At 46.4% G+C, this 25,776-nt stretch overlaps 1 protein-coding gene across 1 annotated transcript in view; it reads left to right on the top strand.

Moving 5' to 3' along the window:
* LOC115460006 (dynein regulatory complex protein 11-like) overlaps positions 1-25,776 on the top strand; it is a 185,023-nt gene that overhangs the window by 45,128 nt on the left and 114,119 nt on the right. The window contains exon 5 of the mRNA XM_030189868.1: positions 17,982-18,053. Within this exon, the coding sequence (XP_030045728.1) occupies positions 17,982-18,053 (72 nt within the window). The remainder of the gene's footprint in view (positions 1-17,981; positions 18,054-25,776) is intronic.

The raw sequence follows: 25,776 nt of genomic DNA on the forward strand, positions 1-25,776 counted from the left end.
TGGAACTCTTTGCCAGAGGATGTGGTAACAATGGTTAGCATATCTAGGTTTAAAAAAGGTTTGGACAAGTTCCTGGAGGAAAAGTCTGTAGTCTGCTATTGAGACAAACATGGGAAGCAACTGCTTGCCCTGGGATTTGTAGTATGGAGAGTTGCCATGATTTGGGTTTCTGCCAGGTACTTGTGTCCTGGCTTGGCCACTGTTGGAAACAGGATACTGGGCTAGATGAACCATTGGTCTGACCTAGTACGGCTACAATTTTGTTCTTATAACTGTATATTTTATTTCCTGGATATCAGTGGCAGGCAGGGGCAGTGGGACAGCTCTGGTACTCTTTGCCGGAGGATGTGGTAACAGTGGTTAGCGTATCTAGGTTTAAAAAAAGGTTTGGACAAGTTACTACTACTACTACTATTTAGCATTTCTATAGCGCTACAAGGCGTAAGCAGCGCTGCACAAACATAGAAGAAAGACAGTCCCTGCTCAAAGAGCTTACAATCTAATAGACAAAAAATAAATAAAGTAAGCAAATCAAATCAATTAATGTGAACGGGAAAGGAAGAGAGGAGGGTAGGTGGAGGCGAGTGGTTACGAGTCAAAAGCAATGTTAAAGAGGTGGGCTTTCAGTCTAGATTTAAAGGTGGCCAAGGATGGGGCAAGACGTAGGGGCTCAGGAAGTTTATTCCAGGCGTAGGGTGCAGCGAGACAGAAGGCGCGAAGTCTGGAGTTGGCAGTAGTGGAGAAGGGAACAGATAAGAAGGATTTATCCATGGAGCGGAGTGCACGGGAAGGGGTGTAGGGAAGGACGAGTGTGGAGAGATACTGGGGAGCAGCAGAGTGAGTACATTTATAGGTTAGTAGAAGAAGTTTGAACAGGATGCGAAAACGGATAGGGAGCCAGTGAAGGGTCTTGAGGAGAGGGGTAGTATGAGTAAAGCGACCCTGGCGGAAGACGGACGGGCAGCAGAGTTTTGAACCGACTGGAGAGGGGAGAGGTGACTAAGTGGGAGGCCAGCAAGAAGCAGATTGCAGTAGTCTAAACGAGAGGTGACAAGGGTGTGGATGAGGGTTTTGGTAGAGTGCTCGAAAAGAAAGGGGCAGATTTTACGGATGTTGTAAAGAAAGAAACGACAGGTCTTGGCAATCTGCTGGATATGAGCAGAGAAGGAGAGAGAAGAGTCAAAGATGACCCCAAGGTTTTGAGCTGAGGAGACAGGGAGAATGAGAGAGCCATCAACAGAAATAGAAAACGGGGGGAGCGGGGAGGTGGGTTTGGGGGGGAAAATGAGAAGCTCGGTTTTGGTCATATTTAATTTCAGGTGGCGTTGAGACATCCAGACAGCAATGTCAGACAAGCACGCTGAAACTTTGGTTTGGATGCAAGGTGAGATATCAAGGGTAGAAAGGTAGATTTGGGAGTCATCAGCATAGAGATGGTAGGAAAAGCCATGGGATGAGATTAATGAGCCAAGGGAAGAAGTGTAGATAGAAAAGAGGAGGGGACCAAGAACAGAACCCTGAGGTACGCCGACAGGCAGAGGGATAGAAGTAGAAGAGGATCCACCAGAGTGAACACTAAAGGTGTGGAGGGAGAGGTAGGAAGAGAACCAGGAAAGGACAGAGCCCTGGAATCCAAGTGAGGACAGGGTATCGAGAAGTATGCTGTGATCGACAGTGTCAAAAGCAGCGGAAAGATCAAGAAGAATGAGGATGGAATATTGACCTCTGGATTTAGCCAGTAATAGGTCATTGGAGACTTTATTAAGTTCCTGGAGGAAAAGTCTATAGTCTGCTATTGAGACAGACATGGGAAGCAACTACTTGCCCTGGGATTTGTAGTATGGAGTGTTGCCTTGATTTTGGTTTCTGTCAGGTACTTGTGACCTGGATTGGCCACTGTTGGAAACAGGATACTGGGCTAGATGGACCATTGGTCTGGCCCAGTATGGCTACTCTTATGTTGGCCACATTGTCAGCAGGTCCGGTTAGGAAGGGCTATTCTAGCACTAAGAGATGTATGCTGTGCTTTGAGAGTGCCATTACTCTGAGATTCCCTAAAACAAATTATTGAAAAACTGAGAGTTGAATGATCAAGTGACATATTTGATATCTCATTATAATTCATGGATTGCTGGGTTATATTTGCAGTTTGATTAATACACCCTGCTGTTTGAGTTATTGTCCTCAAGCTTGTGGATTGCCCTAATATTTAAAAGCATTTAGCTGGATGACAGCACCTGCTGTTTTGATCAGTGCTTAATAGCATAAGAACATAAGAGTAGCCATACTGGGTCAGACTAATGGTCCATCTAGCCCAGTATCCTGCTTCCAGTAGTAGCCAATCCAGGTCACAAGTACCTAGCAGAAATCCAGTTTGTAGCAACATTTCATGCTAACAATCCCAGAGCAAGCAGTGGCTTCCCCATGTTCATCTCAATTACAGACTATGGACTTTTCCTCCAGGAACTTGTCCAAACATTTTTTAAACCCAGATGATCTATAGTGCCAGGTGAATCATATAGGAACTGACTCTGTGAGTGCTGTGGGTGCTTGAGCACCCCCAGTATTGAGAAAATTCCTTGTACGTGTCCAGGGAGGGGTTATTTCCATTAGGCTTTGCACCCCCAATAATTTTGAAAAGTTGACTCCGGTCCCCGGGGCAGTGCAGCCACACATGGTCATGGTGCAGGGACATGGTAACATAGAGGCAGATGCACTAAAGCTAAATGAGCCTTTAATGACTCTCCAACGAGGAAAATTTGATCCGTTGCATGCATCAAAGGGCTTTTACCGAGGAAGCCAGCAGCTAACAAAAACGGAATGGAGATGAGCAATTAGTGTGAAAACCCCATTGAAACGACATGCACTAACCTTTTCCGATTGCCTTTACGCAGGAAAAAGGCAGGAAATCTAACGAGAGGTCTGGACCTCTCGTTAGGACAGCTCTGTGCCAGGAAAAATCATTAAGTGAAAAAATAAACAAACTTTGAGCCAATCCCAGCGCATTAGCAGAGCTAAAAGCGCTGTGATTGGTCCAAAGGACGTCAGAAAACACATCAAATAAAAAAAATAAAAAAAGGATTGGGAGGGGGCAAGGGCGCTCATCAGGAGCATCCTGTATGGACGGCCTTGCCCCCCCCCGCTGCTCCCCACTTTCCGCCGCTCCCCCCCCCCCGAAAAAGCAAAATGCTAGCTGCCCCGGTCCCCCTCCCTTCCTGTTCCTGTGTTCTGCAGAGCTAACTCCGCCTCCCGTCATTCTTTCGCACCGTGCCCCGCCCCCGCTGCCCCCCCTGAGGTCGACTACGCCGCTCCCCCCCTCCACCGAGACCCCCCTCCCTATTAACGACCCGAGCAGCGCCTCTCACCTCTTTCAGAAGCGCTGCACGGGCAGGAAGATCTATTGTGTTGGTTGTAGAGTCTCCATGACGTCTCTTCTTCCCTGGCCCAGGCCCCGCCTCCTTCTGACGTAGGTTACTTACCTGCCCGTGCAGCGCTTCTGAAAGAGGTGAGAGGCGCTGCTCGGGTCGTTAATAGGGAGGGGGTCTCGGTGGAGGGGGGGAGCGGCGTAGTCGACCTCAGGGGGGGCAGCGGGGGCGGGGCACAGTGCGAAAGAATGACGGGAGGCGGAGTTAGCTCTGCAGAACACAGGAACAGGAAGGGAGGGGGACCGGGGCAGCTAGCATTTTGCTTTTTCGGGGGGGGGGGGGGAGCGGCGGAAAGTGGGGAGCAGCGGGGGGGGGGGGGGGGGCAAGGCCGTCCATACAGGACGCTCCTGATGAGCGCCCTTGCCCCCTCCCGATCCTTTTTTTTATTTTTGTTTTGATTTGGGAGCCATGTGCTTGTGATTTGACTGTGTTTTGACTGTTTGTGGCATGCGCAGAGCAGCTAACATAACGCTTGGCTGCTCTGCGCATGATTTGGGGGCCGATTGACGATGTGTATTGTGATTCTTTGATACATTGTACGTTTCAATACCGATCTCAGCATGTGTGACTTTTTTTTTTGGTGCATTTTTCGTTATTTTAAAATCGTTAGGGACTTTAACGATTTAGATTTTTTTACGTTTGGTTGCTGCATCTGCCTCATAGTATATGAAAGACTTGCAAAGTCCATCCAGATGCTCAACAAGGTGGCCAGAGCCACACCTGCCCCCCCCCCCCCCCCCCGTGCAGATTACACTCCTTGATCAAATACTGATGTGACAATAGGACAGTCACAGAATCATTAAGGAGGGTTTTAGTCAAGTTCAAGGTCAACACAGAGACATCTAAGTGGTTTACAATGTCAAAAAAATAGCAATTAGGGGGAGAATCAGACAAAAACTGAGGTATAGAAAGCAAAGAGAAGATAGTAAAGGTGAACAGAAGGGGGAGAGTATATGAGAGTTGTCTGAGCTAAGATGGCCATTTTCAGACTTGGTTTGATTGTAAACTGATGTTACCTGTGTCCTATTCTTAATGTCTTCCTGATAAACTGCTGACTTTACCTCCTATTCACCTGTCTTTTCACTTGCAGAGGGTATGACTCTATACTCCTACCCACCCCTAGGTGAATTCCCTTTATATAGGGCAATCAAGGGACAAGTATCTTCATTACTACTACTTAACATTTCTAGAGCGCTACTAGGGTTACGCAGCGCTGTACAAAATAAACAAAGAAGGACAGTCCCTGCTCAAAGAGCTTACAATCTAAAGAACGAAATGTCAAGTTGGGGCAGTGTAGATTTCCTGGGTAGAGGTGTAGAGGTTAGGTGCTGAAGGCGACATTGAAGAGGTGGGTTTTAAGCAGAGATTTGAAGATGGGCAGGGAGGGGGCCTGGCATATGGGCTCGGGGAGTTTGTTCCACGCGTGGTGAGGCGAGTCGAGGGCGGAGCCTGGAAAGGGCGGAGCCTGGAGTTGGCAGGGGTGGTGGAGAAGGGTACTGAGAGGAGGGATTTGTCTTGGTGTAATGAAGTATCTTCATTACACCATAATGGTGGTTGGGAGGCGGGGATAGTGCTGGGCAGACTTATACGGTCTGTGCCAGAGCCGGTGGTGGGAGGAGGGGCTGGTGGTTGGGAGGCGGGATATGGCGGGGATAGTGCTGGGCAGACTTATACGGTCTGTGCCAGAGCCGGTGGTGGGAGGCGGGGCTGGTGGTTGGGAGGTGGGGATAGTGCTGGGCAGACTTATACGGTCTGTGCCAGAGTCGGTGGTTGGGAGGCGGGGATGGTGCTGGGCAGACTTATACGGTCTGTGCCAGAACCGGTGGTGGGAGGCGGGGCTGGTGGTTGGGAGGCGGGGCTAGTGCTGGGCAGACTTATACGGTCTGTGCCAGAACCGGTGGTGGGAGGCGGGGCTGGTGGTTGGGAGGCGGGGATAGTGCTGGGCAGACTTATACGGTCTGTGCCAGAGCCGGTGGTGGGAGGCGGGGCTGGTGGTTGGGAGGCGGGGATAGTGCTGGGCAGACTTATACGGTCTGTGCCAGAGCCGGTGGTGGGAGGCGGGGCTGGTGGTTGGGAGGCGGGGATAGTGCTGGGTAGACTTATACAGTCTGTGCCAGAACTGGTGGTGGGAGGCGGGGCTGGTGGTTGGAAGGCGGGGATAGTGCTGGCAGACTTATACGGTCTGTGCCAGAGCCGGTGGTGGGAGGCGGGGCTGGTGGTTGGGAGGCGGGGATAGTGCTGGGCAGACTTATACGGTCTGTGCCAGAGCCGGTGGTGGGAGGCGGGGCTGGTGGTTGGGAGGCGGGGATAGTGCTGGGTAGACTTATACGGTCTGTGCCAGAACTGGTGGTGGGAGGCGGGGCTGGTGGTTGGAAGGCGGGGATAGTGCTGGGCAGACTTATACGGTCTGTGCCAGAGCCGGTGGTGGGAGGCGGGGCTGGTGGTTGGTAGGTGGGGATAGTGCTGGGCAGACTTATACGGTCTGTGCCAGAGTCGGTGGTGGGAGGCGGGGATGGTGCTGGGCAGACTTATACGGTCTGTGCCAGAACCGGTGGTGGGAGGCGGGGCTGGTGGTTGGGAGGCAGGGATAGTGCTGGGCAGACTTATACGGTACAAATCAAGGTAAGGTATACACAAAAAAGTGGCACATTTCTTGGGCAGACTGGATGGACCGTGCAGGTCTTTTTCTGCCATCATCTACTATGTTATTATGTTACTATATAATTGGTCAATCCTACTCCTCCTTATCTCCTATTATAGTTTATCTTTTCACTCTTTTGAATCACATCAACTTGTGCAATACATGTTCTGCTTTAATCCTAAGACAAACTATCTGGAACCTTAGAGCTTGTCCTTTCTGTCTCCAATTATCAGCTTTGAAAGATCAGATCAACAAACTCAAGAAGGAATTAGCTACAATTAAAGAAGCATCCAGGATTACTCATTTCCCTGCCAATTTGTTACTACCACTTCCACAGAGAATGAAACAACTGAAGAATAGATGGGTCACAGTAGGCTCTGGTAGACTAAGATCTGTGACACAGAAACACTCGCCCTTCCAAGCTTTGCCCCTGTCAAATTTTTTTGCAGTGTTGCATCATTATGATGGTGAAAAAAGAAGTACTTTGGTGGAACCAGAGGCAATGAAAGCAGCACAACCCAAGAAACATCCCCCAAATAATGACAGAATGGTGAAAAGCAGAAAATTATTACTGCTTGGAGACTCCATTATCAGAGGCATTAGCTTAGGATCACAGTTCAGGGGTTCCAACCTAGTGAAATGTCTTCCAGGATCTTCAGCTACAAGATGTACAGACCAAATACTGAAAGTGATCCGAGAAGAGAGGAAGGCTTCAAATGCTGATGTTGTAATTCACCTGGGGACTAATGACCTGGCCAACAATAGCAAGTTTACAGCACAGAGAGCGTTCCAGAAGCTTGGGGAGGGACTGAAATCTTTGGCTCGGACTGTGGCTTTTTCTGAAGTAATTCCTACGTTGGGGAGGGGAGAGGAAAGACTACGCAAAACAGAGGAATTCAATAAGTGGCTTCAGTCTTGGTGTAAAGAAGAAGGTTTTAGATATATAGGCGCATGGGTAATATGTGGAAAAATAACAGGCTGTATTGTAACGATGGGCTACATCTTTCTGTGATGGGAAAAAGGATCCTTAGGGAGAAATTTAGACAGTATGTTTCTAGATATTTAAACTAGAGGGTGGGGGTGACAAAAGGAAACAAGGGAATTCAGAAAGTCACCCCTAGAATAAACATGATGGCAGAGAGAAAGGCCATCTAAATATAGAAAACCACTTAAACTCACTATGCAAATTGAAAGCAATGAGCACAAATGCTCGCAGTCTAAGTAAAAAGGTTCAAGACTTGCAAGCCCTGATGTTTGAAGAAAACTTGGATATTGTTGCTATTACAAAGACGTGGTTCAATGACTCCCATGAATGGGATGTGACCATACTGGGCTATAATCTTTTTACGAAGGATAGAGAGGGCCGAAGAGGTGGAGGAGTGACGCTGTATATGAGAGACAATATCAGAGCGGCTGAAATGTGTGTGTGTGTGTGGGGGGGGGGAGAAGCTTTATGGATCGTCCTGGAAAGGGAAGATGAAACCTGTATCCACACGGGGTTGTCTACAGACTTCCGGCACAAACAGAGAAGCTAGACAAGGATCTGATAGAAGATATGCAAAAGATTGGTATGAAAGGGGAGGTGCTACTGATGTGGATTGGAACATCCCTTCTGCAGAATCGGAAAGAAGTAGGGAAACTGTGGATGCCTGTCAAAGTGCCTTGCTCAGACAAATGGTGATGGAACCCACGAGAGGAAGGGTCGATGCTGGATCTAGTGCTCACGAATGGAGGAAGTGTTTCTAATATCCGGGTGGGTGCCCACCTATGTAATAGTGATCATCACACCATATGGTTTGATATAAGGGCGAAGGTGCACTGTGGACGTACAAAAATAAAAGTACAGGATTTCAGATGTACTGATTTTGATAAAATGGGGGAATACCTGAAAAAGGAGTTGTTGAAATGGGAAGGCATAGGAGAAGTGGAAAAACAGTGGTCCAAGCTAAAGGCTGCTATAAATATGGCGACTGATCTTTACGCGAGGAAAGTAAACAAAACCAAGAGAAACAGGAAGCCTACATGGTCCTCTAAACAAGTAGCTTAAAAAATAAGAGCAAAAGAGGCTTTGTTCAAGAAATACAAAAGAATGCAACGAGAGGATCATGGAAAAGATTATCAGATTAAACTCAAAGAAGTGGACTTCCGGTGATGCGGTGAGCGGGACGGCAGCAGCTTCGCTCGGCTCTGAGGTCCCTCGCTCTTAAGCGCCATTCTTATGAGAATTTAAATTAAAACATCCACCTACCACGATACCGCACAGTGCGCGCACTGTATGGACAAGTTTCTCCACAAATCGCCGACGGAAATGGCACAGAAATCTTCAAAAAAAGAGAAAACTAAAGCGGGGGGAAGCGAATCCAAAATGGCGGACGCGATAGCGGTCGCGGCGCCAACCCCTATATTTACAGACGCGCAACTAGAACAAATAACAATGGCAGTAATAAAGGCCATGGATCCGCGCTGGAACACGCTCTCTGAACAATTGGAGTCCTTCCAGGCAAGGTTGGACGGCTTGGGGAAAAGAACTGGGGACTTAGAAACAAGAGTCTCAACTATCGAGGACGAAACTCAATCACAATCCCCAGACATAGCCTTACTGAAAAAACAATTAGCAGAACAAAATCAGAAACTGGAAGACCTGGAAAACAGATCCAGGAGAAACAATATAAGAATAGTAGGCATCCCGGAGAAGGTTCCAGAAAAAAATTTGGAAACATGGCTGGAAGCATGGCTAGCAAAGGAACTAGCAGTAACAGACTCTGGAAACCCCTAGTGGTGGAAAGAGCGCACCGCGTAGGCCGCAAAGATGACTCTAAAAATCGTCCCAGGGTGATTGTGGCGAAGATACTTAATTTTAAGCATAAAGTGGAAATAATGCATGGATTCCGCCTTAGGAGAACAGAACTTGAGTATGAAGGTCACAAGATTCTGATTTTCCAAGACTACTCTCAGTCTGTTCAGGAACAGAGGAGAGGATTTCACCCGCTATGCTCCTGGTTAATTGCAAACCATTTAAAATTTGCCTTGATGTACCCAGCCCGCCTCAAGATTTTGTTTCAGGACAAGTGGCATTATTTTCAAACTGTGGCTGCAGCTAAATCCTTTCTTGCAGATAAAGGACACGTGGTGGAAGGCTAAGTAGATGCTTGTTAACTTGTGTGCATTGTTATATGAAACTTTGTGGTTTTATTATAGAGTGGTGGTTGTTACATAGGATGTTACAAGAAGTGCTGGGAGCGAGGGCCTCTTGCCTCTAACGGGAGAGAACATTCTGAGTTTGCTCATAGAATGTCTGGGGTGCGAGATTGGGAATTGGGGAGAAGGGATGGGGAGGGGAGAAGGGAGGGGGGTTGGGAGTTAGATAAGGAGGGTAGGATTAAACATGGGGAAAGGAACAAGGAGGTCAATGAGGAATGTCAGACGTTCCAGAGAACGAGGACAAGGTCACATCTGCATAAGAAGGGGAGGAAAGTCCGGGGCATTAGCAGGATTGTGCTTACAACTCACTGGGGGGAGGCTGGGTCCCCTGGGGAGAGGGTTGGAGATTGGAATAGCTATTGGGGCATAATATTCACAATGTATGGCTCATATTAGGAAAACGCGCCTTATCTCATGGAACGTGGGAGGGATAACATCGCCAGTTAAATGGGCAAAAATTTTAGCGGCACTAAGACGCCATGAAGCGGATATTGTTTGCTTACAGGAAACTCGCCTCTCAGAGATAGAACATAAGAAGTTAAAGAGGTCTTGGGTGGGGGACGTATTTTCAGCCTCGGCAGATGGGAGGAGAAGAGGGGTAGCGGTCCTCCTTAAAAAGAGCTTAGCTGCCAAAGCAGAATTAATAGCAAAGGATGAGCAGGGCAGATATGTATTGATAAAGCTGTGGCTACAGGGGAAGGAAATGGCGCTGTTGGGTGTCTATGGCCCTAATGTGTTTGAACCTACTTTCTATCAAACTCTAATACATCAATGTGCTAAATTACAGTGTCCGCTAATAATACTGGGTGACTTTAATCTAGTGATGGACCCAATACAAGATTGTTCAAATCCTAAAAAGGATACTTGGGGAGGAAGCAAGGCAAAGGCGCTCAGGGTGTTCACGAATACATTGGGGGTATTGGACACGTGGAGGATAATGCACCCGGGTGAAAAAGAATATACTCATTTGTCACGAGCACACGGGACTCTCTCCAGAATAGATTACATTATGGTAAGCAGAGAGCTGTTCCCAGGTGTTTTACAGGCTACAATAGGCCCGGAGGAGATATCAGATCACAGCATGGTGTGGGTGGACTTAGAGGCGCCTAGCTATTTTCAAAGTAACCGGGGATGGAGATTTCCAGGGTATTTGTATGGGAACAAAGACTTTGCGCAATTTATTGCAACAAAGTGGGAAGATTATGCCAAACTCAATAGCCAACACTTAGATGATCCTAGCTTATATTGGATGGCAGCGAAAGCGGTCCTCAGAGGGGATGTTATAGCATATGTGACGGCACGGAATAAAAAAATTGCTAGGGCTATAGTACAAATGGAAAAACAGGCACAGAGGGCAAGAAAACAATATGCGGCTAACCCAAATAAAAAGACATGGGAGCATTATAAGACAATACAAGTAGGCCTTAACTCATACCTACATGAGAAGACTACTAGAGCGATGTTTTATCAAAAATTTAAATTGCATAAATATGGGAACAGAGCAGGCCCCTTATTAGCCCAATTAGTAACGAATTGGAAATCCCACCGGGTGGTCACAGCTGTGAGAGACAGCCAAGGGGCGCTACGGACCAAAAATGAGGATATCAGACAGATATTTGTGCAGTATTATTCTAAATTATATCAAAAACAACAAACGATTAGGGAACAGTCCCTGGATAGTTATTTGGGGGGGCTAGGGGTTCCGCGTTTGCAAGATTCGGAAATAAGACAGTTGAATGAACATATCCAGGGCCAGGAACTTCAAAAAGTGGTTAGAGGGTTGGCGCTTTCCTCTGCACCAGGCCCTGATGGTTTCTCAGGAGAGTTCTATAAATTATTGCCTGAGGCTTCCCTGGGCGTCCTAGGAGCGTACTATGATACAGTGGTGGAGAATCGGAGGTTCCCGCTCTACGCTAATTCAGCACTTATAACTCTGTTGCCGAAGCCGGGTAAACCTGAAGATCAAGCTGAGGGTTATAGGCCAATATCACTACTTAATGTGGATAATAAAATATTGGCAAAGATATTGGCTAATAGACTAGCAAAAATTCTGCCGAGGCTAATTGGGGAGGATCAGACAGGGTTTGTACGCGACAGACAAGCAGGAGGGAATGTCCGCAAGCTGCTCCTAGGAATGGCCCGTAGCAAACATGAGGAAGTACCAACACTCCTCCTAAGCCTTGACGCCGAAAAGGCATTTGATAAAGTGGATTGGGAATTCATGTTTGATACGATGCGCTATATGGGTTTTCAAGGCTGGTTTTATGAGGCTATCACGGCATTATATACAGAGCCCTCAGCCGCGATCCTTCTTAATGGAGTGAAAAGTGAGAACTTTCAGATATGTAGGGGGACGCGTCAGGGATGCCCCTTGTCGCCCCTGTTATTTGTCATAGCGCTGGAACCCCTGCTTAGAGCAATAAAATTGGAAAAGGCAATACAGGGGGCTAAGATAGGAGTCAATGAGATTAAGTTGTTGGCATTTGCTGATGACTTGCTAATTTTGACTACTAACCCCAGTGGGGCACTCCCGTTATTATTAAATGTAATCGAGAGATATAGCCAACTCTCGGGGTTCACTCTTAATCTCGCCAAGTCAACTGCCATGATGGTGCATGGGGAAAGCACTCCTATTTCCAAGCAATTTAAGGTGAATTGGGTAGATAGTGAAATCAAGTATCTGGGGGTCTGTATACCTAAAGATTTAACACAGTTATATCAACTCAATGTTTTTAAATTGTTGAGAGATACATGTACAAGATTGCAAATGTGGCATGATTATCCACTCTCTCTGTTGGGTCGTATTGCTATAATCAATATGATGATAGTGCCTAGGTGGCTATATACTTTTCAAGTGCTCCCGTTGTTTTTGACAAATTCAGTGGAAAAAAAGTGGACTAAAGCCATTCAACGCTTCCTCTGGCGGGGGAAAAAAGCACGAATACCGTTGTGGATAGTCCAGACTCCAGTGGAATATGGGGGCTTGGGACTTTTGAACATCAGGAATTTAACAATAGCGAGTGGTATGCGCCACATAAATGATTGGATCAGAGGAACGAGCTATTTTTCAGCCACAGCAATAGAAACCGCAGCGTTACATCCAGCTCACCCAGGATACATGCTGCATGCCCCAAAAGCGATACTGAATATGGATTTTATGGATACTGGAATCTTCACATCAGCACGAGCGGTCTGGAGATGGGTTTGCAGACTACACCATTTTTCTGCGAAGACGACACCGTACCTGCCCATATGCGGGAATCTGGATTTCCCACCGGGGCAGCTACACAGCGCTTACCGGAGATGGAAATCAAAGGGACTGATCTATTTAACACAGGTGTTAACAGCGGAAGGAAAGATCCAGTCCTTTGGGGAATTGAAAAAAAGATATCAGTTATTATCAACGGACATTTTCTACTATTATCAACTGAAACACTATATAGCCGGCTTACCATGGGATGATTTGACCGAAGACGTCCAGGAGGAGTTGGCGGAGGCATATTCCATCAGATCCCAGCAGAAGGTTCCTTTGAAATTTCATCATAGACACCTTAAAGATGCAAATACAGAGCTTGATCCTGGAAGGCTGGCAGAGGCATGGAGTGCGGAGCTGGGTGTCACTATCAAAGCTGCAACATTAAAGGAACATATTTTGGGACTGAGGCACCTAACTCAACCCTCAAAACACTGGGAAATGCAGTACAAGGTGGCGCTCAGAGCCTATGTACCACCAAGGCGGGCCTTTCATATGGGATTATCCCCGGATGGAGCTTGTCCAAAATGCGAGGCTGCAGGAGCCACTCTTGGACACATGTTCTGGGCCTGCCCGCAAATACGTATCTTCTGGGACAAACTTTTGAAATGGATCTCATTTACTTGGCAGGCTAGCTGGCAATCCAATCCGGAGATGTTATTTGGAAAATTGCACATTCATAAACCGACCCCACAGGGCATGCGGGAATTTTCGATCAGAGCTATAATTGTGGCAAAATCAAATATTTTAAAATCTTGGCTGTCTAATAAAGCTCCCTTACTTCAATCTTGGCGAGGGGAGATGATACAACTTATGAGATATGAAAGGCTGGAAGCAAAACGACAACCCCCCGCCAGAGAACAACGATTTTTTCGCAGATGGGGCCCATTTTTGGACACATTGACTCCTAGAGCACGAAGTCATTTACTGAATATGTGAAAAGTAAAGTTAAGATTTGATTAACAATAAATGACTGAGATACCTCCAAAGGGAAGGGGGGAAGGGAGAGGGTGGGTAATAGTTTAGTCAGGAAAGGGGGAGGTGGGTGGGAGTTGAGGGGTAAGAAAGATTAAAGGTTGAAGACTAGCTGTTAAATATAGAGTCTAGTAAGGCTGGAAGCGTGTTGTAAAAATGTGGAATGTTATGTCTTCTAAAATCAATAAAAATCATTTAAACATAAACTCAAAGAAGTGAAGAGGGAAATACGGCTAGCGAAAGCGCGAGCAGAAGAAGAAATGGCTAAAGCTGTAAAGAGAGGTGACAAGACCTTTTTCAGACATACTGGAGAAAGGAGAAAAGATAGGAATAGAATTGCGAGACTGAAAGATAATGAGAATGGCTATGTGGAAAGTGAGGAAGATAAAGCGAATGTGCTAAACAATTATTTCTCTTCGGTGTTCACGGAGGAAAATCCTGGTGAAGGACCGCGGTTGGCTGGTGAATGAACATTTGGGAATGGAGTGGATACTGCGCCGTTTACGGAAGAAAGAGTTTATAAACAGCTGGAGAATCTGAAGGTGGACAAATCTATGGGGCCGCATGGGATACATCCCAGGATACTGAGGGAGCTCAGGGAGGTCCTGACAGGACCTCTTAAAGATTTATTTAATAGATCTTTAGAGACGGGAGGGGTTTCGCGAGATTGGAGATGAACGGATGTGGTCCCTCATCACAAAAGTGGAGATAGGGAAGAAGTGGGAAACTACAGACTGGTAAGTCTCACGTTGGTGGTAGGAAAAATAATGGAGTCGCTGCTGAAAGAAAGGATAGTTAACTTTCTAGAAGACAACGGGTGGACCCGAGGCAACATGGCTTTACCAAAGGAAAATCCTGCCAAACGAATCTTATTGACTCCTTTGAATGGGTGACCAAAAAACTGGATGAAGGATATGTGCTAGATGTAATCTACTTGGATTTCAGCTAAACTTTTGATACGATCCCCCACAGAAGACTCATGAATAAGCTGAAAGGGTTGAACTTAGGACCAAATGTGGTTAACTGGATAGAAAACTGGTTGACTGACAGGTGGCAGAGGGTGGTGGTAAATGGAATCCGCTAGGAGGAAAGGAAGGTAAGCAGTGGAGTTCCTCAGGGGTCGGTGCTGGGGCCTATTCTTTTTAATATATTTCTGGGAGATATTGCTGAAGGGTTGGAAGGAAAGGTTTGCCTTTTTGCGGATGACACGAAAATAGCCAATAGAGTGGATACCCTGGAGGGAGAAGAAACAATGAGAAGGGTTCTCCAAACATTTGAAGAATGGTCAAAGGTGTGGCAAATAAAATTTAATGCCAAGAAGTGTAGAGTGATGCACTTGGGGTGCAGAAACCCAAAAGAGAGAGACTCAATAGGAAGAGACAGATTAGTAAGCTAGACTCGGGAAATAGACCATGGGGTGTTGGTTTCCGAGGATCTAAAGGTGAAGAAACAATATGACAAGGCAACGGCTGTGGCCAGAAGGATGCTAGGCTGCATAGAGAGGGGTATAACCAGCAGAAGAAAGTAGGTGTTGATGCCCCTCTACAAGTCATTGGTGAGGCTCCACTTGGAGTATTGTGTTCAGTTTTGGAGGCCATATCTTGCTAAAAATGTAAAAAGACTGGAAGCGGTGCAAAGAAAAGCTACAAAAATGGTATGGGATTTGTGTTGCAAACTGTATGAGGAGAGACTTTCCGACCTGTACATGTGTACCTTGGAGGAAAGGAGAAACAGGGGTGACATGATACAGATGTTCAAATATTTGAAAGGTATTAATCCGCAAACAAACCTTTTCCGGAGACGGGAAGATGGTAGAACTAGAGGACATGAATTGAGGTTGAAGGGGGGCAGACTCAGGAGTAATGTCAGAAGTGGATACATGGAATGCCCTCTCGTGGGAGGTGGTGGAGATGAAAACAGTAATGGAATTCAAACATGCGTAGGATAAACACAAAGGAATCCTGTTTAGAAGCAATGGATCCATGGAATCTTAGCGGAGATTGGGTGGCCACGCCGGTAAATGGGAAGCAAACCCACTGCCCGGAGAATGGCAAGGACAAATCAAACTTGGGTATACATATAAAGTATCAAATACCATGTAAAATGAGTTTATCTTGTTGGACAGACTGGATAGACCGTTCAGGTCTTTATCTGACATCATTTACTATGTTACTATCAGGCTTATTTTCTAAAGTGATCGCCGGGCATCTTCCGACATAAATCGGGAGATGGCCAGCGATCTCTCAAAAGCGGTGAAATCGGTATAATCGAAAGATGCTTTTTTTACACCATCGCTGCTTTCCCGTCGCCGAGCCAGCGAAAGTTCAAGGGGGCGTGTTGGTGGCCTAGCATGGGCAGGCATGGGCGTGGCTACCAGATGGCCGGCTTTCGTGGATAATGGAAAAAAAGCGGCATTAATCAGTATTTCGCCGGGTTTACTTGGTCCTTTTATTTTCACGACCAAGCCTCAAAAAAAGGTACAGCAACTAACCAGATGACCACCGGAGGGAATGGGGGATGACCTCCCCATACTCCCCCAGTGGTCACCAACCCCCTCCCACACTATAAAAATAAAAATAAAAACCTTTTTTGCCAGCCTGTATGCCAGCCTCAAATGTCATACCCAGCTCCCTGACAGCAGTATGCAAGTCCCTGGAGCAGTTTTTAATGGGTGCAGTGCACTTCAGGCAGGCAGACCCAGGTCCATCCCCCCCCCCCCCCCACCTGTTACAGTTGTGGTGCTAGGTTTTGAGCCCTCCAACCCCCCCAAAACCCACTGTACCCACATAAGGGCTATGGTAATGGTGTAGAGTTGTGGGGAGTGGGTTTGGGGGGGGGATTTGGGGGGGCTCAGCACCCAAGGTAAGGGAGCTATGCACCTGGGAGCTATTTGTGTTTTTTTTTTAGAATTTTTAGACGTGCCCCCTAGGGTGCCCGGTTGGTGTCCTGGCATGTCATGGGGACCAGTGCACTACAAATGCTGGCTCCTCCCACGACCAAATGCCTTGGATGTAGCCTGGGTTGAGATGGCCGCTTTTAGCTTCCATTATCGCTGAAAAACAAAAGCGGCCATCTCAACTCCGGCTAAATCCAAGGCATTTGGCTGGTTCGAACCGTATTATCGAAACAAAAGATGGCCGGCCATCATTTTCGATAATACGGTTACGGCCAGCTGTTGCGCCGCCACCAAAATAGATCGCCGGCGATCTATTTCCCTGGCGCCTTTCGATTATGCCCCTCCACGTTAGCATGTAGCTCTAGGTTCAGAGAGAGAGAGCATTGAAGAATAATGCAGAATGCCTGATTGACTCCAGTCTAGAGCAGACAGAAGGGATAGATAACATATTGCTTGTAAAGGAACATAGAGAATGAGCTGGTCGGTAGGAAACAATCAGAGGGGAAAGGTAGGGGGGATGCCCAGAATAGAGAACCCTATGTATTAATGTCAGGATCTTGCCTTGAATTCTAAACGGGATTGGAAGCCAATGGTGGTGTTTGAGAAGAGGAGTGACACAGTCTGAATGGTGTGCATGAGAAAGAAGAAGTATTGCGGTATTTTGGACAGCCTGGAGCTTATTAATAAGAAGGGAAGGGAAATGGGACTTGATATACTGCCTTTCTGAGGTTTTTTTGCAACTACATTCAAAGTGGTTTACATATATTCAGGTACTTATTTTGTACCAGGGGCAATGGAGGGTTAAGTGAGTTGCCCAGAGTCACAAGGAGCTGCAGTGGGAATCGAACTCAGTTCCCCAGGATCAAAGTCCACTGCACTAACCACTAGGCTACTCCTCCACTCATTCCACCAATAAGAGTCAACCTCATCAGTGATGTCACAATGGCTTGATTGCCCGATACTTGGCTCACTTCTGATATTGTGATGTCATAAGGGAAAGGGGGAAAGGGAAACGGAACTTGATATACCGGCTTTATGAGGTTTTTGCAACTACATTCAAAGCGGTTTACATATATTCAGGTACTTATTTTGTACTAGGGGCAATGGAGGGTTAAGAGACTTGCCCAGAGTCACAAGGAGCTGCAGTGGGAATCAAACTCAGTTCCCCAGGATCAAAGTCCACCACACTAACCACTAGGCTACTCCTCCATGAGAGGAATGAGAGGAAGGCCAGAGTAGACGATGTTACAGTAGTCTAACCTGGAAGCTCCAAGAGCATAGAGGAGAGTTGAACGGGAGTTGTCATCAAGGATGGAGAAAGTGAAAGCTTTGTATCCTGGGCGATGTGTAGCCAATATGAATACTTTTCCTTCCTGTCATTTTGGAATTGTAGTGGTCGCTTTACTCAGATTTGATATAGGATTTGCACAGTAGGGTCTCTGAGTGATGGGACTCTTTAAGCACATTGTTCTCACTCTCTAAGTTATGTACGTCAATTCATCAGCTTTCGTCCGTGAGAGGCTCATTTTTTTTATAAACACGTTTTAGAAGGAGCTGATATCACTAACTGCATTTTCCATTGCTTTGCAGATTTGGAGAGGTTTCACACAACGAAGGAAGACCAAGCAAGAGAGGGAAAATGAGATGGTGTTTATTGGGATGGTAAGTATTCTCTTTTTAAATGTATTTATTTTACATTTAGCTCATGCCTTCTCATCGGGTACCTTAATTAATTAAATTTAATTTAACGTTGGCATTTATAATCCACTTAACCTTGAAGTTCAAGGCAGAGAACAATGCAAGTTAAAAGAACATCGCTATACATTAAAAAGTTCTAACATCTAGTGTGTGTATAGTGTTGAACAGTTACCTCTGACATTTTGACATAAGCCTCAGGCTGATTAGATATAATTTAACTCTGTGTTGATCCCATAAAACCGATGGGCTCTATTCTCAGTCTTTCTATTTTCCTATCTCTTCATGTTTGTACCCTGGAGTCTGTATTACCAATGTTATGAAACTTGTTTATTGGGGTCTATTGGTTGTCCGTAATATTTTTGAAATAGCTAGGACTTCAGTTGACGATGGAAGCTCATATAGTCTGATATTAGTTTGATCTCTAATGGTAGAGAATTCCGTAGCTCTGCCCCCCTTCTCAGTAGCGTGGCAGGTTTGGTTGTTAGGTAGGATCAATCTGAGAGCTCTCCTGGCTTGATAAACTTGCACAAACCTTTTTATTTGTAGCATTTGTATCCCACATTTTCCCACCAATTTGCAGGCTCAATGTGGCTTACATTTGCCGTAGTGGCGATTGCCATTTCCGGTAACAGAATTACATTCGGTATTGCATTAAGGTGCATACATACAAGATAAGGAAGAATACATTATGGTGATAGATTGTAATGTAGCATATGTTAGATCATCAATTATAGAGAAATTGTTTTCGATATAAGGATTAAAGTGGTATTGCCTTAAGGTGCGTACATACATGATAAAGAAGAATACATTATGGTATTGCTTGTTCGTTGATAGTAATGAGGTTGGTCAGTCAAGTGATAAGAGTTTGGTTCTGTCTGGTTCACGATCATTCTTATTATTTTAATAGTTAGGATGGTTATTTATGGTATGCCTTCTTGAACAGGTCAGTTTTCAGTAGTCTTCGGAAGATAGTTAGGTCTTGCGTTGTTTTTATGGCCTTCGGCATTGCGTTCCATAGTTGCGTGCAAATGTAGGAGAAGCTGGTTGCGTATGTGGATTTGTATTTTAGTCCTTTACAGTTGGGGTAGTGTAGATTGAGGAATGTGCGTGCTGATCTTTTTGCGTTCCTAGATCGAGACCTTTAAATATTACATTCAGATATAGGTGGTATTCTCCTGTCCCCAGGGCTCTTACTAGCTAATTTGTGTTAATGATTTAGTGCATTTTAATCCACGTTAAGAGCATAGTCTGTGAACAAGCTCCCTGGGAATAATTGGGCTTGTGTTATTTAATGTGGATTAAATTGTATTAACACATGTTAACATGTTTATGCAAATCAGTAAAGACAGTCCAGGTTGGTCTGGGCTTCTGTTCTCTAACCCTGTGACAGGGGACTGGGTGCTGAGCACATTGATTTGTTTCCTCTGCTATGGCCTGATGCTGTCAGTCTCAGGAAGTGACTGCACCCCGCTGCAGGACACTGTAGGGAGTAGAAAAGAGACAGCCTGCCGTAACGAGACCAAGCAGGACGGGCTGCAATGCATAAGCAGTGAGAAAATGCAAAAATGAAAACGTTAACAGAGATTTTAACAGTGAATGGATCATGTCTCCGAACTCTTTCTCTCTGCAACAGCAATGATAGGCAAGTTGCAGCTACAGCATTGGCTGCCAGTGCCACTCCAATCTCAATTAACTCTCAGTCCTTGGCAGTGGAGTGAGGAAAGCTGAAAATGTCTGCTACAGATCAAAGTGTACATAAGAGGGGGCGTTTTCCCCAGTGAAACCGGTTGCAGGTACAATTTCATGCAAATCAACACATTTCAATTGACAATACAAGGTTAGCACTCTATTTTCTGACCTCACCCTGAAATGCTGACTGAAACTCCAGGTGTTGTGGGACCCTGTGTACATTTAAAACAGCTTTTCAGCAGGCAGTTTCCCAGGTGAGCCACAATTTACCTTAAACATGGCTTTGAAATTTGCTTCTTTCTCATTAGGATACAGCACTTGCTAAACAAATTAACATGTATGCTAATAATCTCAACCACTGCTTCAGGATGCAGCTGGTCCTGAAATCAATCAGAGAGGAAACTGTTATACCTCCATTCCTTACTGGAATGTGGGACTAGAGCGAGGAGTCTGAGGGGTAATGTTGCTGGGGCTGCGAGATGATACCGAACCACAGTTCTGGTTCCCTTGTTGTTAGTATAACTTACATACCACTACTACTACTACTACTACTACTACTATTTAGCATTTCTATAGCGCTACAAGGCATACGCAGCGCTGCACAAACATAGAAGAAAGACAGTCCCTGCTCAAAGAGCTTACAATCTAATAGACAAAAAATAAAAAATAAGCAAATCGATTAATGTGAACGGGAAGGAAGAGAGGAGGGTAGGTGGAGGCGAGTGGTTACAAGTGGTTACGAGTCAAAAGCAATGTTAAAGAGGTGGGCTTTCAGTCTAGATTTAAAGGTGGCCAAGGATGGGGCAAGACGTAGGGGCTCAGGAAGTTTATTCCAGGCGTAGGGTGCAGCGAGACAGAAGGCGCGAAGTCTGGAGTTGGCAGTAGTGGAGAAGGGAACAGATAAGAAGGATTTATCCATGGAGCGGAGTGCTCGGAAGGGGTGTAGGGAAGGACGAGTGTGGAGAGATACTGGGGAGCAGCAGAGTGAGTACATTTATAGGTTAGTAGAAGAAGTTTGAACAGGATGCGAAAACGGATAGGGAGCCAGTGAAGGGTCTTGAGGAGAGGGGTAGTATGAGTAAAGCGACCCTGGCGGAAGATGAGACGGGCAGCAGAGTTTTGAACCGACTGGAGAGGGGAGAGGTGACTAAGTGGGAGGCCAGCAAGAAGCAGATTGCAGTAGTCTAAACGAGAGGTGACAAGGGTATGGATGAGGGTTTTGGTAGAGTGCTCGGAAAGAAAGGGGCGGATTTTACGGATGTTGTAAAGAAAGAAACGACAGGTCTTGGCGGTCTGCTGGATATGAGCAGAGAAGGAGAGAGAAGAGTCAAAGATGACCCCAAGGTTTCGAGCTGAGGAGACAGGGAGAATGAGAGAGCCATCAACAGAAATAGAAAACGGGGGGGAGCGGGGAGGTGGGTTTGGGGGGGAAAATGAGAAGCTCGGTTTTGGTCATATTTAATTTCAGGTGGCGTTGAGACATCCAGGCAGCAATGTCAGACAAGCACGCTGAAACTTTGGTTTGGATGCAAGGTGAGATATCAGGGGTAGAAAGGTAGATTTGGGAGTCATCAGCATAGAGATGATAGGAAAAGCCATGGGATGAGATTAATGAACCAAGGGAAGAAGTGTAGATAGAAAAGAGGAGGGGACCAAGAACAGAACCCTGAGGTACGCCGACAGGCAGAGGGATAGAAGTAGAAGAGGATCCACCAGAGTGAACACTAAAGGTGCGGAGGGAGAGGTAGGAAGAGAACCAGGAAAGGACAGAGCCCTGGAATCCAAGTGAGGACAGGGTATCGAGAAGTATGCTGTGATCGACAGTGTCAAATCAAACGTGACAGGTGGCCACACCCACTTCCGATCACATCTGCCAATCAGAATTGAGGATATACCCAAGTCACACCCACTCTCTGCCCAAACCAACCTGCTCTCACCCCTCTTGATGATGTCATCAGATGTGATATTATAGCCCCACCCAAACTACTACTACTTTCTATAGTGTTGTACACTGAACATGTAAGCGACAGTCCCTGCTTGATAGAGCTTACAATCTAATCAGGATAGATAAACAGGACAAATAAGGGATAAGGAAATTAGTTATGAGGGGAATGATAAAACAAAATAAGTGAACAGGAGTTAGGAGTTAAAGGCAGCAGCCTCAAAAAGGTGGGCTTTTAGCCTAGGTTTGAAGACGGCCAGAGATGGAGCTTGACGTACTGGCTCAGGAAGTCTATTCCAGGCATATGGTGCAGCAAGATAAAAGGAACGGAGACTGGAGTTAGCAGTGGAGAAGAAGGGTGCAGATAAGAAAGATTTACCCAGGGGAGGAATGTAGGGCGAGATGAGAGTGGAGAGGTACTGAGGAGCTGCAGAGTGAATGCACTTATAGGTCAATAAGAGGAGTTTGAACTGTATGTGGGAGTGGATAGGAAGCCAGTGAAGTGACTTGAGGAGAGGCCTAATATGAGCATAACGACACTGGCGGAATATAATTTGTGCAGCAGAATTTTGAACAGATTGAAGAGGAGAGAGATGGCTAAGTGGGAGACCTGTGAGAAGCAAGTTGCAATAGTCTAAGCGAGAGGTGATAAGAGTGTGGACGAGGGTTCTGGTAGTGTGCTCAGAAAGGAAAGGGCGCATTTTGGTGATATTATAGAGAAAGAAATGACAGGTTTTAGCAGTCTGTTGAATATGTGCATAGAAGGAGAGGGAGGAATCAAAGATGACCCCAAGGTTACCGAGCTGATGAGACAGGAAGGATGAGAGTGTTATCTACAGAAATAGAGAATGGGGGAGGAGGAGAGGTTGGTTTAGGGGGAAAGATAAGAAGCTCAGTCTTGGCCATGTTTAGTTTCAGATGGTGGTGAGATATCCAAAGAGCAATGTTAGACAGACAGGCTGATATCTTGGGTCTGGATTCCTGCTGAAATTTCTGGTGTGGAGAGGTAGATCTGAGAGTCATCTGCATCAAGATGATACTGAAAACCATGGGAGGAGATCAGAGCATCAAGGGAATAAGTATATGTGACCCCCCCCCACAATGAAAATGCTCATGCCTGAAGGGTGACAGAAAGGATTTTCAGGGTGGTCACTAAGGAGACAGAGCTGCTACTGACAGTCTGAATCAGGGAATCAGAGTAAAATCCAGCCCTAGGGAGCAGGACATAGAAATCAGTAAATAGGTTGATTGGAGAAAATTCTGTTCTTTGGTAGCTCACTCCTGCCAAGACCTATAGCACTGAGGTCCTAGGTACAAAGACAGATGTAGTTTGCAAGTGCAGAAAGCAGGAGCATTCCCGATTTGGAGGAGTGGCCTAGTGGTTAGGGTGGTTGACTTTGGTCCTGGGGAACTGAGGAACTGAGTTTGATTCCCGGCACAGGCAGCTCCTTGTGACTCTGGGCAAGTCACTTAACCCTCCATTGCCTGCTGCATTGAGCCTGCCATGAGTGGGAAAGTGTGGGGTACAAATGTAACAAAAAATAAATCTGTGGGGATAACCTCCTTGGATGGGAGAAGTGGGAGCAGGAAGCTTCACTTCTGGCAGGTCTTGCATTGCATGAGCGAATGACCCTGTTCCGGGATGGGACAAAGGTTCTGAAGAAATCATGGATGAGTGATCAACAACTAAAGGGGTCATGTTGGCAGAGAGAACTGTGAGACAGTGTGTGTTTTAGTGTGATCTACCCCAGGTGGATTTTGGAGCAGAGCCGGAGCTGTGTGTGTGAGCTGCCTGGGTGGGTTACATATAGATGGAGAAAAGAAGATGGGACTCTGTCTTGAGACTAGTCTGAAACAGGAAGTGCCATGGGGCATCCACTACTCGCTGCCATCTTAAAAAAGGGACGAGGCCTGGGCAGACGTATGTTGTCACTTCCTGTGGTGTTATTGAAAGGGGTGTGGTTTTGGATTGAGACTCTGCAAAAGGGGTAGGGTTCATGGTGAGGTTATGCAAATAAGGTGGGACTAGGGGGCAGGGTTAAGCAAAACAGGTGGGGCATGGGTGGGGCTATGATGTCACATGCAGTGATTTCATCAAGAGGGGTGGGGAGTAGGCATGGCTTGGGCGGATCTTCAGTTCTTGATTGGTTGACTCAACCTGAAGTGGGCATGGCCATCTGTCAAAAATATGCAAATTAGCTCTGACAAATGGTTTGTAAGTTATTCTACTGTTTAATTTATTTTGAAATCCTTGAGCAATCCTCATTCAGGACTTTGGTGTACATGCCTTCTATTATGCTGATGATATCATGATGGTAAAATCTGGAAAGAGAGAATCAGTAGGAAAAACTAAGTTAAATCATGCCCTGTCTTCAATCTATCATTGATAAGTACATAAGTACATAAGTAGTGCCATACTGGGAAAGACCAAAGGTCCATCTAGCCCAGCATCCTGTCACCGACAGTGGCCAATCCAGGTCAAGGGCACCTGGCACGCTCCCCAAACGTAAAAACATTCCAGACAAGTTATACCTAAAAATGCGGAATTTTTCCAAGTCCATTTAATAGCGGTCTATGGACTTGTCCTTTAGGAATCTATCTAACCGCCCGTACCACGTTCTCCGGCAACGAATTCCAGAGTCTAATTACACATTGGGTGAAGAAAAATTTTCTCCGATTCGTTTTAAATTTACCACACTGTAGCTTCAACTGATGCCCTCTAGTCCTAGTATTTTTGGATAGCGTGAACAGTCGCTTCAGATCAGAGGAGAATTATCTTATGCTTAGTCACACTGAGACGGTAGCTACCTGGATTACAGGTAAGTCTATGGCCCCTTCGTGTGCACCATAGATTAACGATTGGTCAGTCAGCCTAGTTTCCTCTCAAAAATGTCTTGGCATTATTCTAGACCAAGACTTATCTTTCAACGAGGAGATCCAATCTCTGGCAAAGGCTGCCTTTTATTACCTTCGTCATTTTTGTATCATCCAGTCATTTTTGGATAAACCATCCCAGGAAACATTTCTTTATGCCTTTATCATTTCTAGATTGGACTACTGCAATTCTGTGTATTCTGGTCTTGCATTGACTTCAGTATGCTGTTTGCAGACTGTTCAGAATACAACTCTCCGAGTTCTCACCCGTTCTAAGCATTCTGAACATAGAACGTTGCTTTTTCTTCTTCCTCACTGGCTTCCTGTAGCCTTTCGTATTCAGTTTAAGATTCTGATCCTCATGTTTAAAGCTCTTCACACTTGGCATCGCTTATCACACCGTTACTCCTGGCGGATTCTGAGCAACACAGAATTTGCACAGATCTCCCCTGCTGCGCAGGATTTACCTTTTTCACACAGAATCTGCAGTGCTCGGGGAATTTTGTTTTTTTAAATCACATGGTACTGCTGCAGTAGTACTGCAGGAACGGGGTCTGCAATTAGTTTTATCCTATGGTAATGGGGATGAAAGGAAGGCAGGCTGGCTGGCCACCCTGCTCCTGAGCCTCAGAGGCCCTCCCCAGACCTTCCTCAATGCACCCTGGTGGTCTGCTGCCACCGCTCTGGCCAAGCCATTTTGGAGAAATGGGAGCACCGTCCAGAGTAGTGGCAGCAGGCAGAAAAGAATAGGGTTCTTTCCTGCCCCAAAGAGGTACTCCAGATGTGCATCTCTGCAGCTCCTCCTCCTATCACGCTGGACCAGTGAGGATGGGGGCGGGGGGATCTGGAAAAATATAGATCAAGATGGAGTGTGTGTGCAGGGAGGAACTGGAAAAAGATGTATGGAGTGTGGTGCGGGGGCTGGAAAACATATGGATGGTACCTGTGTACAGGGAGGGGATGCAGGGCCACCGAGAGACTGGGCCAGGCCCGGGGCAAAGCTGCCCCCGGGGCCCCGCCTCCACCCCCTGAGGTCGCCGCTCCTCCTCCCTCCACCCGCCCCCCCCCCTCCGTTCGCCACCAGGCCGGGCCCCCTGCATTGCAATCACAGCTCCTCTCACCCCCGTGTGAAAGCGGTGCAGGCAGCAGGGCAGCAGATCGCTTTCTTTCGTGCCTCCTTCC

The sequence above is a fragment of the Microcaecilia unicolor genome, chromosome 1 (genome assembly GCF_901765095.1).
Source record: "Microcaecilia unicolor chromosome 1, aMicUni1.1, whole genome shotgun sequence".
NCBI classification, from domain to species: domain Eukaryota; kingdom Metazoa; phylum Chordata; class Amphibia; order Gymnophiona; family Siphonopidae; genus Microcaecilia; species Microcaecilia unicolor.